General features: G+C 37.2%; 1 protein-coding gene across 1 annotated transcript; it reads left to right on the top strand.

Annotated features, from left to right (window-relative positions):
- Positions 1-5,639: 5,639 nt before the first annotated feature.
- On the top strand, positions 5,640-13,126 carry BMT2 (base methyltransferase of 25S rRNA 2 homolog; the record flags this gene model as incomplete). Its single annotated transcript, XM_061582750.1, is given in 4 exon segments — positions 5,640-5,723; positions 9,079-9,168; positions 10,930-11,441; positions 11,443-13,126. Coding segments are annotated over 4 exon segments (792 nt in total), but the record flags the coding sequence as incomplete, so codon positions are not given.

The following is a 13,126-nucleotide window of genomic DNA, read 5'->3' as shown; positions in this document are numbered from 1 at the left end:
ACTTAACAGGACTATTGAAGATGGAAGATGGAACTAATAGGGATAATGGAATAATGGCTATTGAAATTATTGGACCTAACAGATTCTGATGAGATGGATTAATCGAAATGTTTATTTGGACTATGGTTATGACAATAAGATTATTATAATTATTAACGAGATGGATTAATTGACATGTTTATTTGGAGAAAAATTGATAGATATATTTCTTAAAGAATTGAAACCTCTCTTTGACTTTTTGTGGAAAGAATAAAGTAATGTTTATGAGATTTGATGATTAATTAAGATAACTACTGGAGGAAAGTGATTTTATAATATGATTTAAGAGACAGGATTGTTATATATTGTAGACCTATAACTGATTTGATATGTGACAAATGGGAAGTCAACATTTTATTTTATTTTTGTTTAATCATTTTTGTTTTGTTTTGTTTTTTGTCTTTGAATGTTTTATGATTTTGTTTTCTATGTTTTATGAAAATTTGAATAAAAATTATTGTAAAAAAAAAAAAGAATATACAATCTTAATGGCAGCTCAAGAAACAGCAATTGCTAATGTGCTGCCATAGGCTTCATAGCAAAACCGGTGGGAAAACTTAATATATCAAAAAGATTCCCTCATCACATTCTGTGACAAGACTTTCAACTCTGCCAGCCTCGGGCAGAACTAAGAAATGGAAAATTTTAGCCCATAGTTGTTGAAGCTACAACCTTTTTGTAATGGAAAGATTTAAGGAGTAGAACTTCAGATCAGAGCTGCTTCTCTGCCTTTAATTTACTGGTTTGCATAATAGGTACAGGAAAGCAATAGACAAAGTAAATTTACTACTGCTACCACCTTGGAGTAAAAATGTGTGCATTAAGAAAGCAAGTAATTTACTTTATGTACCTATAAAACCCATCACTTGTCTCTTATTTGTTAAGCAAATGGAGTGAGTATATAGCTTTCACTGAGGCTTAAGTTTCAGTTTTCCAAAGTGTCAAATGTGTGTTGATGTTAATAAGCCAAAGAATGTGCTGTGAGGAAGCCATTTTAATGAATATCCTCATCTTGTTACTTTGAAAGGTGGTAGTGGAAGGAAATATTGGTGATCCAATCTTACACCCTAATCCTAAATAAATGTGGCATATTTTCTGGCATTGCTGTGATTACATTGGCATTGCAGCAGTTTTATGTTTTGACATATTCCAGGCATTTGTACTGGTGATGAAGGTATTAGCTATTTCTCCCTCGTAAAAACATCAGCAGTATTGAATCTTGAATTAAACATGTTTAGTCTTGAACATGCTGCGAGATCTTTAAGCTTTCATTCTTGTTGTAAAAGGTTCCCTTCCCCCTCCCCTGACACAAGAATGAATGAGAGGCAATATAGCTGTGCTGGGGTACACACATTTTAGCATGGTTTAGTCACCAGCTAGTTTCAGTTGCCACCCAACTTCTTCCTCCCCAAGTACTCTGGCACATTCAGAGGTCTTAGGGGGTCAGAAGGATTTTTGTAAGTTCATAGTGTTTGCAGCCCAAAGCAATTTCTTACTGCTTTGTCCTTTCTTCAAACTGCTGTGAAGTGCGAGTGGCTCCTCCCAAGATTTCTGCATAGAATGGAGAACTTGGGGAAGGGGATGTCAGTGCTAGCATGTGAGGGAGATGTGATTATCAGATGGGAGGAGTGGTCACCCCTAGTTATTGGCTTTTTGGACCTTTTGGATTGTAACTTGCGTATTAGTGAGTTGTCATGTGCAGCGCTTAACAAAATTGAGTTTTGCACAAGTTTCTTTCCTAAATTCTATTTCATCTGTTTATTTATTTGTTTTATTTTATTCATTAAATTTACAGTGCCTTCCAAAAGTAATCAGACCCCTGACCAATGCTGTCTTATTACTGAATTACAAATGGTATGTTGTAATTTCGTTCTATATGATATTTTATTTTGAAACACTGAGACTGAAAATCAATTATTGTAAGATAACAGTAGTTTTATGTTAGGAAATGTTTGTAAGAAACAAAAAACTGCATGTTGCTTGCATAAGTATTTAACCCCTGTGTTGTGGAAGCTCCCAGTGTACACAGATGAAAGAAATTGCCCTATCAAGGATACAATTACCTTACCATTGGCCTCCACCTGTGAACCATTCAAGTTGCTGTCACATTGTCAGAATAAAACCCCCACTCTTGAAGGATCATTGGTCAGGCTGTGGATCTGAAGGAAAATGAAGACCAAAGAGCGTTCTACAGAAGTGAGAGCTAATGTAATACAAATGCATACATTTGGAAAAGGGTACAAAATAATATCCAAGTGTTTGGATATCCCAGTGAGCACAGTTGGATCAATAATCAGGAAGTGGAAGCTGCATCACATCACCCAGGCACTGCCAAGAAAAGGCCGTCCCTCAAAACCTAGCACTCGAACAAGACTTGTGAGAGAAGCTGCTGAGAGGCCAGCAATCACTTTGAAGGAGCTACAGAGTTAATATCAAGAGCTGTGCATAACACTGGCCTGTATGGGAGGGTGGCAAGAAAGAAGCTGCTACTCAGAAAGTACCATCTGAAAGCATGTCAGGAGTTTGCCAGAAAGCATGAGAGTGCCACAGCTGGGATTGGAATCTTATAAATATTTTGAGATATGACAATTAAATGGTATACAGTGTCCTTACATTATTTATACTGTAAGGAAAAAGTGAAGGCATTGAATGCGAAGCCAGAGCGAGGGAAAGGAGTGTGTTGTGCAAAGTTCAGTGTGCCTTTTTTCTTAATTGACATGTAACAATTTATTATTTGCACATGAAAATGTGAACATCATTATAATTCAAAGATATCTAGCCTACCTATCAATCCAACTCTCCTTTTAACAGTACTGTATGTCATCCTGATAACAAGTATTTCTATGTGTACACAATTTATTTGCTATATTGAGGGGGGCACGGTTCTAAATGGAGAGTCACTGCACACACTGTGGAGATTTTAATCTTCTACAAAATGTGCTCAAAATATTCCTGGGTAGCAAGGGTGGGGATCAGGTGGCATTCTAGATGTTGCTGGACCACCAACTCCCCCATCATCCCTGGCTATTGGCCATTCTGTTTGGTACTGATGAAAGTTGGTGCCCAGAAACATCTGCAAGCCCACAAGCTCCCCATCCCTGCTTGATAGTGCCTCTAGCTTCCTAATAAAGTATCCATGCTTTTGTAGGTAAAGGCTGTTTCGGATGTGTGGCAGCTTTCTTCACATGGGCATTCTAAGGGTCCCACATTTGGGAGTACCTTCAAATGGGAGCATATGCATTTTGTCTGTATGCTATTCACACACTTGTGGAAGGCTTATTTGTAGCAGCCTTTTAACTACAGGTTTTGAGGCAGCCACGTATAGCTAGGTAGAGGTTTGCTTCCAGTTCACACGAATACCATGATATTATTACATGAGTGTGCCAATCCCCAGTTGTTTGCATGAAGGAAGCTATAATTTGAAGTATCAAAGTGGTGAATAACAGCTATTTGAAATAATTGTTAAGGATTCGTGTTATACTGTTTCTTAGGCTTCCCTTGCTTGATAAAATATTTTGGATTTCAAATTTTGCTTTTGAAGGAGCAGAGTGTAAAATCTATTAGCTCCCCTTTTTATTTATGGTATGCTGCTTATTTGGGATTTTCTGCAGAAAAAAAGCTTGTTGAGGTGTAAGGAGGTGCATAAATTAAACCTGCCAATACCTTTCATTTCAAGTTCTAAAAAACTTTGGAAGTAGCTTTTTGATTATTCATTCTGATCACCTTTTTACCAGTTGGGTTGTATGTGTGTGTGCAGGGCGTAAAACTTCCTTGAGGAAGTCTTCTGGCACTGTCTGGTTCAATTAAATTCATTTTTCAGTTAACCTACACTGAACATTCCTGAAGGGTAAAAAAAAAAATGCTGTACTTACAGTGAGGAAGAGGTTAAGGAAGTACAAGCAAAAAAATGTTGGATAATGGCTGATAGTGGGGAGAATATATAAAATGAGTGCTTAATACTAGGTGTCTTCTAGAGTTAAATGTGTTTTTACATAAAAAAATAGGCTGTGCCTGCCAATATTTTGCAGACTGGTAGCTTTCCATTTGGTGCAACACTAAATGACTACTAGACATGAACTGGTCAAAGAACATAAATCAATAATTCAGAAGAGATTGTACAGCTTTCCAGTGTCATCAGCATAGTTTAGAAGGTTCAGGAAATAGTGGTTAGAGTAAACCTCAATCTTGGACAGTAAACAGTTAGTCTTATTAGTAATCTGATATTATAGCTTTTCTGCTGAGCTAGAAAAACAAGCAAAATTTTCTGTTAGGGTAGTGAAGGCCCTTTATCAGACGTAGAAGAGAGGGAAAGAAAGGATGACTTCTGGCTCTAGGTTTCTTCACCACGGCGGAATTGATGCACAAGATGTGTGTGGCTTCTCTAGCATGAGCTTGAAAGGGAAGTAGTATAACAAAGGAAGTGCTTTACCAGGCCTCTCATTTAAGCTGTGCTACTAAAGGATGCTCCAGTCCTCAAGTGAGTCCGGCAACACACATTCTGTGAATGCGTAGAATTCTGTGGGTAGGTTACTGTGTAGAGTAAGTAATGGGAAAAACCTGAAGTAGCTGTAATCTAGTGTAGTGAATAACTTTCTTAAAGCAGTCAAAAGTTAATATGCCTGGTATATATCTTCAACAGAACTGCTTAGAAATATTGTGGACAAGGCTTTCAAACAACTTTTGAAAGAATCTTTTGTATTTCAAAAGGTATAATAACTTTAACTCCATTATCTGCTCTTGAGCAATGAATAGTCTTTTCTGTGTGTGCCTGGGGGAAGGGACAATATCTCTTTTACTCCATAAATGCATATATTAGGGCTTTTTTCTTTCACATTTCAACAAACCTTAATTAAATTTATATACCGCCCCATAGCCAAAGCTCTCTGGGCAGTTTACAGCAATTAAAAACAATAAAAACAAATATACAGATTTTAAAACACAAAAAACAATTTAAAAACACAATTTAAAAAGACATGCTAAAATGCCTGGGAAAGAAGAAAGTCTTGACCTGGTGCCAAAAAGATAACAGTGTTGGTGCCAGGCATACCTCATCAGAAAGATCATTCTATAATTTGGGGGCCACCACTGAGAAGGCCCTCTCCCTTGTTGCCAGACTCCCAGCTTCCCTCAAAGTAGGCACCCGGAAGAGGGCCTTGGATGTTGAGCATTGTGTACAGGTGGGTTCATGTCGGGAGAGTTCCATCAGGTATTGTGGTCCTAAGCCATGTAAGGCTTTATAGGTTAAAACCAGCACCTTGAATTGAGCTCGGAAACATACAGGCAGCCAATGCAAGAGGGCTCCTCAAATGGAATGAAATATTTCATACCTTTCTATACAACTGAAGATCCAAACTCTATTTCTTTATCCAAATAGAAAACCAAACTTCTGGTTGGTTTCTATTATTTCTGTTTATTAAGTATCTGCATTTATTTAACTCTCTTCCTTCACTGCAGTGCTTCTACAATGACCTGGACTCTGGGTTTTGATGAACACTCTCCCATTCTTTTTGTGTGTATGTGTTTAGTGGGAGACTTCGACATAATCTGGCGTGAGCGTTGTGAAAACGAAGAAACTCTCTGTGAATATGTTGAGGCAATGAAGAACCTGGCAGATAATCATTGGGCTAAAACCTAGCACCTTCACTCTTGTGCTTTCGGAAGCAGATGAAGACCTGGCTTTTCGAGTAGGCAAGAGGAGAAATTTGTTTAGCTGTGTAGTTAATGCTGTGAATTCGGTTTATGGTTTATTTTGATCCTCTATTTAATTTATTTGACTGTTTTGTATTTGTTTTTGGTTATGTATTATTCTTTTATTGTACGTCGCCTAGAGTGACAGGATTCTACCTGCCAGATAGGCGTCTAATAAATTGCGGATAATAATAATAATAATAAAAGGAGAGGGACACACTGAATGGTGCTGCAGGTAAGTGGTCTAAAGCGTGTTCTAATGAGAATGTGGGCTTTGGCCATAAACTTGCAGTCCAGACCTCTACTGGAGAACAGATTACAAAATTAAACTTGCATGGAATGTGCATTTCTTAGACTGTTTATAATTGCTTTCAGGGTTCTATTATTGTGTTCTTGATATTTGTAACAGTCATTGCATTTAAGCAATTAATGAAGGCAAAATGTGTACCAGTCAAAGACCTATAAATGGAAATCCCCCCAATTTTGTTGATTTTTTTGCTTCCAATCTTTGTTTTCAAGCCACATGCCTTGTACTAAGTGGAAATGTGGATTAAGACTGCATTGCTAGACATGTGGAGATTGGAAGAGATCTTAGTTGTTTATTTCAGTTACACAAAAGGCTCATTCCAATCTCTAGAGCAGATGAACCTAGCAATACTGGAATTTACAGACTCTTGTAGATCCATCTATAAAGCAATGTAGAAATATGAATTCCTTGGGCTCTACCTATGCCATCAAATTAAAGCACTTAGTTTTCAGAATCAACCATTTCAATTGCGTATTCTAGTTAACAGATGAATCAGGGAATACAGTTGAAGGGGAGCCCTGTGGGGATGTAAACAGCAACTTGGTGCGGAAAACGTTGCTAATAAGACAGAAGAGGTAGGACAAGCAGGAGAGAAAGAAACTGAATTGCTTGGGATATTAAATGAACTGGGTGGTCCTAGACAAATAGTACCAATGTACTACTTCACATTACTTTGATTAACATTTGGTGAAAAGCTATTTGTTTAATCTTATGTGTGTTGGTTAAAGGTTGGTTACTTTAAAAAATTCTCCCTAAATGAGGAGTAATTGTTCTTTTAAATATACTGATAAGAAGATACCTTTGGAAAATGAGTGAAAACTTCTCTGAGTTGTCTTTGCCCTTTTTTTTTTAAAGTGTGTCATGGGAATATTTTTAAAATGGGGGAAAACAAAAAGTACTGGGAAAAGATGAGAAAAGAGCAGTTCTTGCTACTCCAGGTATTCAAACCATGAGTGTTCACCCAGCTCCCAAATTAGAAGAAAATTCAAACCACAGTTCTATAATGGATGAGTAAGTGTTCTTAGAGATCAGGTGTGGTTGCAGGGAGGGAGTTCATATTTGTGTGTGCTGTATGAATTTAGCAGTTCAGACTTTTAAAATCCCATTGACTTGAGTGGAGGAGTTAAGCGTGACTGTGTGCTCTAATGTTTCCATTAAAGTCACTGGGACTTAAATGCTTAACTTTGGCCTGATCATGCCCATTGATAGGGCATATGTACTAAAGACTCATGTTGAGCTGTCATTCTGTCTCACCATGAGATCCTTAAAGTGGTGGTCTTGCCCATAGTTCTTTGGACAAAGCCATGATGGCTTAAACTGGTATAAATTAGTAGTGTGGTCCTTCATACAATGCAAGTGTGACATTTTGCACAGGATTTAAACTGAGTCACAAAAGAACATCTTGGAAGGGCTGTCAGTTGTAGTGCATTTGCTTTGCATGGAGAAGATCCCAAGTTCAATCCCATCATCTCCAGGTGGGGCTGGGAAAGACACACTGCCTGAAATCCTGGAGAGCCGCTGTCAGTCAGTGTAGACAATACTGAGCTAGATGGACTTGTAGTCTGGCTCACTATAAGGCAGCTTCTTATGTTCCTCAAACACATTTTGGTTTGTGTTAACATAGGAATAATAGGATTTAACAAATAATCAATTATATTCAAACTTGGAAAATGCAGTACAGATATTCTCGCTCTGATTATAATATAGCAGTGGGAAACCTCCAGGTTGTCGGCCTAATTAGGTCTAGCAGGCCTCCCATTTAGTCCAGGAGACCATTTTTATTAAGCCATGCCCATCTACCCTGCAACTGACATCTTATATTTTATCAAATGTGGGTAGGTAAAGATGCAGCAAAGCAGGGTTTGTAGGCACTACCAATTGCAAATTGCAAATGGACTTCAAAGAGGTCTTTTGAAGGTGCTCTGTCAGTGCCTTCAAAGGAGTTCACTCTCATTGTTGATCAGTGCTGAGAGCAAGCCCTTTGAAGCTATCACCAGACATCATAACAAGTGTGATTGACAGGTGGGCAACACCCACCCACATGTCAGAGTTGGCCTGTGGAGAGGTAATAGCTAAAATCTGGTGATATGTAGCTAAAAGCATTGACTTATTTTATGTATACCCCATTTCCTTCAAAACTTGTTTTACAACACCATTTTTTTTAAATAAAAAAAATCTTGGCTCAACCATGACCTTGCTTGGGCTTAAGTGAATGCTGTGTCTCTCAGCTTCAGGAATAATATGGCAATAATACTACCCTTACAGGATTCTTGAAAGCATTTGAAGTAATATATATGAAGTGTTGTAAGTTCTTACACTAAGAGTAAGTATCAACATTATATAGCACTTTCCCTAAAGGGCCAAGTATTAATACTGAAGAACAGATATAGCTGATAAGGTACAGTAAAGAACTATATGCAGATGCTAAATTTTGACAGGTGAAATAAGACAGCATGTAAACTGTTGGGATATTTGCTTTTTAAATGTGTGCTGGTCATGTGATGCATTACATGACTGCTGTATGCCCACATGACACCTGAGGAAACCTTTATGTCTCAACAATCAAAATTTAACTGTCAGTTACTGAACTTTCTTGTGCATTATAAGCAAAGTTTGCCGGAATCAGCAAACATGCATTTCCCAAGAGGCATCAGGACCTATATCGTAGAGAAAGTTATTATGGTCTTGCTACTTTTGGGGCCCTGTGGAGCCTCTCCCCCCCAAAAAAAATCTTACAAAAATGGGCTGAGAACAACCACCTCCTTTCTTCCCTCTCAATAGCTGAAGCACTTTGAAGTACCCTTTGAATGAAATTAGGGAGAGGAGCAGGAATGGGGGGGTGAGTTTTGGCCTTCTTGGGAAATGTCTTGACTTATTTCCATCCAAGTCTGATGGGAAGGGGGGCAGTCACCAATCATATAACTGTTACGACATGTTTCCTACTTCAGACAGAATTGCAAATTCTAAAAGATTCACACTGTTATTCCTAAAACATTTCATTTACAAATTGAATTCCTCTCCATTTATATTAATACATCCTTCAGGAATTACTTGATGTTGGCAGCTGTTTTAATCCATTTTTGAAGTTTGAACAATTTTTGACCGTGGGCATTGACGTTGTTCCAGCTGTTGAGGTATGAAATATTTGTCACTACAATCTGTCTCAGGAATAGATTATGAAATCCTTATCATGCCAAACAGTATTCAGTTAGTTACTAGCAGTGTGCACTAGGATTGCATCCAGCTATGTCATACTTGGAGTAGACCCATTGACTAAAATCCATTTATTTCAGTGGGTCTACGCTGAGATTAACCTCAGTCAGGTACAACCCATGGTGTTGAGTTTGTGTTTATTTAAACACACTGCTGCTGGATAAACAGAATATCATAAAAAGTAAAACTAGCAATAAAACAGTGCAGTCCATTAGAGACAACAATTTTGCCACTGGCTTCAGTGGATTCTTCACTAAGAATGTGAAGCATCCAGAGCTGAGCTCTTCTGAGCCCCTTGACTAAAATAGAAAAAAAACATTAGCAGATGTTAAAAATTCCAGGTGAAGCTAATGTGGCTAAGAAATGTGTAACGGTGTCCAAAATGTGTTGTGAATAAAAGGTTAAAACATATTTTACTTCCTGAAATGTTTTTAAAACAATGTTTTGTATGAAAGATAGCTGCTAGGGTATTCTTTATTTTTTTCATGTATATATCGGTTAATTTAAGATACACTATTTGTTAATGTGTGACCTACTTTATTATTTTTTGTTATGCATTTTGCAATATCCTTTACGTTTCATAGGTCGGTATTATAATAAAAATATAATTTCATTAATTTATGCTTCAAAATTGGGGCTGCAGTTTTTCACTGGTTAGACTAATTAATTTTTTTAGAAGTTAGCACTTCCCATCAGGCAGCAGTCATCTTGTTTAGAATTAGTAATAATATTTAATATTGGTGCACGTGCTTAGAAAAACAGCATATGACAAGCACCATTTTAAGTTGCTTCCCTTTTTCTCTTGCATAGGAGGGAATGTCCCTTCTAAGATGTCTATGGCACATGTGTATTATTTAAGAACAAAATATGCTGTTTGCTGAATTATTTTACACATATGCCTGTTTAATTGATAGATTACTCAACTACTGTAATGCACCCTACAGAGAACTCTTCTTGAAGATAATCCAGAAATTGCACCTGGGGTAGAATGCTGCTGCTATAGAGTGCTGACTGGCACTCGAGTGCATAGTCTTAAAACACCTGTTTGGGGGGATCTGCAATGGCTGCCTATATATTATTGAGCCCAATTTAAGGTGCATGTGTGGAAGAAAAAAGCCCCAGAAGACTTGGGAGTAAGGTATTTGAGACAGCACTTCTGCTCATACCAAGCTGCCCAGACCCTGAGATCAGCAAAGGAGGCCCTGATTGTTGTCTGTCCCTTCTGTCCTCATCCTGCCCAAATAGGGTCTTCTTAGTAATAACATCCTGGTTATGGAGCACAGACAGTTCCCCTAGTGGCACAGACAATTACATCTTTGAGCTTTTGTCAACACCCGCAAGACATTTTTATTTGCCCAAGCTTATGGTGGCTCTGGTCAGCTCTGATCTATGGATTTTTAAATGTTAATGGTATCCAATTCAGTAGAGTTTGTTTTGAAACTATAGAATTTTTTATTCCATTTTACTGTTTCTATTTCAGTTGTTTCAATTTAAATGTTACATTTGTTTTTGGAAACTGCTTTATCTTTTTTGTGATGAAAAGTGACAAAAAATTAAAAATAAAATCCTTGTGATCAAAATATTTATCTGATCAGGGTACAACCCTGCTTCAAATGCATGGTTTTAATGTACCAAACTTGTGCCATGAGAGTATACAGTTGCATCTGTGTTTCTTTTTCCAGAGCATCTACAAATGTGACTTCTTAAATCTTCAGATTCGGCAACCTCTTCAGCTTGCACAAGATGCCATAGATGCTTTTTTGAAACAGCTAAAAAATCCTATTGATTTCCTGCCTGGATAATTGTTCCATGTTGTGGTCTTCTCCCTTCTCCTTTCTTACTTCTCTTCACCCTATCAACAATGGATATGTTGCAAAAAGACTCATGAACCTCTTGTATAAAATGGATTGCTGCTTATTATCACTCCTGACTCTTCCCATCAGAATCTTCATGCTGTGATGATGAAAAGCTGGAAAATTGCTATAGAATCCTTGGACTTTAAACTTTTCAAGTATTTGAAGTTTTCTCATATGCATCTGACAGCATTTAGGAAGATCTCACTTAAAACAACAAGTGACTTGGTGAGTAGGAACTACCCAGGGATGTTGTACGTCCCCCAGGATTTCAATAGTATAGAAGAGGAGGATTTTTCTAATAATTCCTGCTATATCCGATCAGATGCTGAAGATAAACAACTTCATGGAGCTTCCAGATGCTCCTTATGACTTGGTCTCTGGGGAAAGCCAGACCATCTCTATTCCTTTTTATGAGCTAGAAGATCCTTTATTGCTTCTAAGTTAATGTAACAAAATCTGCTTCACGTTCAAACTACCTTTACTGTAAAACTAATTTTGCTATACTGACATCTGCTCTGCACATAAAGCATTTACCAAAAGGAAATGCAAAAATTTTTGAGAGCCATCACTATTTTTTTCTACTTGTGAATTTTAAAATTCTTATATTGAAAAATTGAAGTGCATGTTTTACGCAGAATGGCTCACGTCCATAGCATAAACAGGGTTTACTTTAATATTTGTATTGGTAAAACACTCCAGAAAGGTACAATTCCCCTCCACCCTCCAGTGCTGTGAACTGTAATTTTGCAAAATATGCTGATGTGTCTTGGTTTGATATTTTTAATCTCTAGATATGATTTTGGAGGGTCACATTAGCATTTCTTAGAGGTTTGCACAGAACAATATAGTATGCACTATCCATTAAATGTCTAAGAAAGATGTTTCAGAAGCTTGGTTAGCATTTGATTTGAACAAAAACATACATAGAAAGTTTTGGTTGAGTCAGTCCTGATATGGTGAAATGAAAATATTTGCAACTTGGTTTTACTTGTTTTTAATACTGCAGTTAGAGTGTTTTGGCAAAATATTAGATCCTCTTGCCCCTGCTGCTATTGGAATGATATGTAACACACACATATACAACAATAGACTTATAATAGTTTTTTTGTTAACCTCAGAGCTAGAATATTGGCATTTTTATGATTACACTAGCATCATTACCCACACTACAGTCTTTCACAGTATATTATGTCACAAAGTATTTTGCATTAAAGTACTTCAGTACAAAGCTATATAACAGTCACTTCCAGAAGTTTTTAATTGCATGAAGTCAACAAAGTATTGAATTGGGTCTTATAATAATACTGCATATATTTATTAACATTTTTGTTTGTAAGTTGGCCCCTCAACTATGAATGAAAACAAATACAAGGCACTCTAATATTTTGGAGAACCAGATAGCTTATCTGCGTTACTTTTTTTAAAAAAAGTTTGAAGTTTGCAAGCTAAGAAACTGGTTTCTTTGGTAGACAGAAAAACAAACTATAATTTGTCTTCACATGTTTAATCTGTGGTGGAACAGTCCCTTTTTAAACAAAATTTGTTTTAATAACTGCACCAACATTTTTTAACTGCACCAGAATTTTTGAACTCCCCTAGTTAGCTTCCATGTGCAAGTTTCAGAATAAAGGCATTTGTATTTGCATGTCTAAATGTGGGCTCAGAGTGGTACATGTTGGTAAATATATTTTACCACAGTGTTGTGAATCCTTTACTAGAGGAATAACCTTTTCCCCCCAATAGCACTAATGTAAGCACCTTTTTCAGCAATTTCCACCCCTCCCCCAGAACTAATTGTGGGTACTTTTTAAAAGAGGCTTCTTACAACGCTTGTTACAGTTATTACTGGGATCTCACTAGAAAGTGCAGCTTTGAAGGCAACTGTGGGTCTGGAAGATTGCAAGAGTTCATGACATGGAAAAAATCCAGGTCAATGCAAGAAAGAAGGGGTACCACAAAAATTTGCATTTGTGTTTTCATTAAGTTTTTTGTGAGACCACATTAAATGAAAGTACACAAAGAG

Source organism: Rhineura floridana, chromosome 8 (assembly GCF_030035675.1).
Source record: "Rhineura floridana isolate rRhiFlo1 chromosome 8, rRhiFlo1.hap2, whole genome shotgun sequence".
Lineage (NCBI taxonomy): Eukaryota > Metazoa > Chordata > Lepidosauria > Squamata > Rhineuridae > Rhineura > Rhineura floridana.
This window is presented reverse-complemented; position numbering and strand designations above follow the sequence as displayed.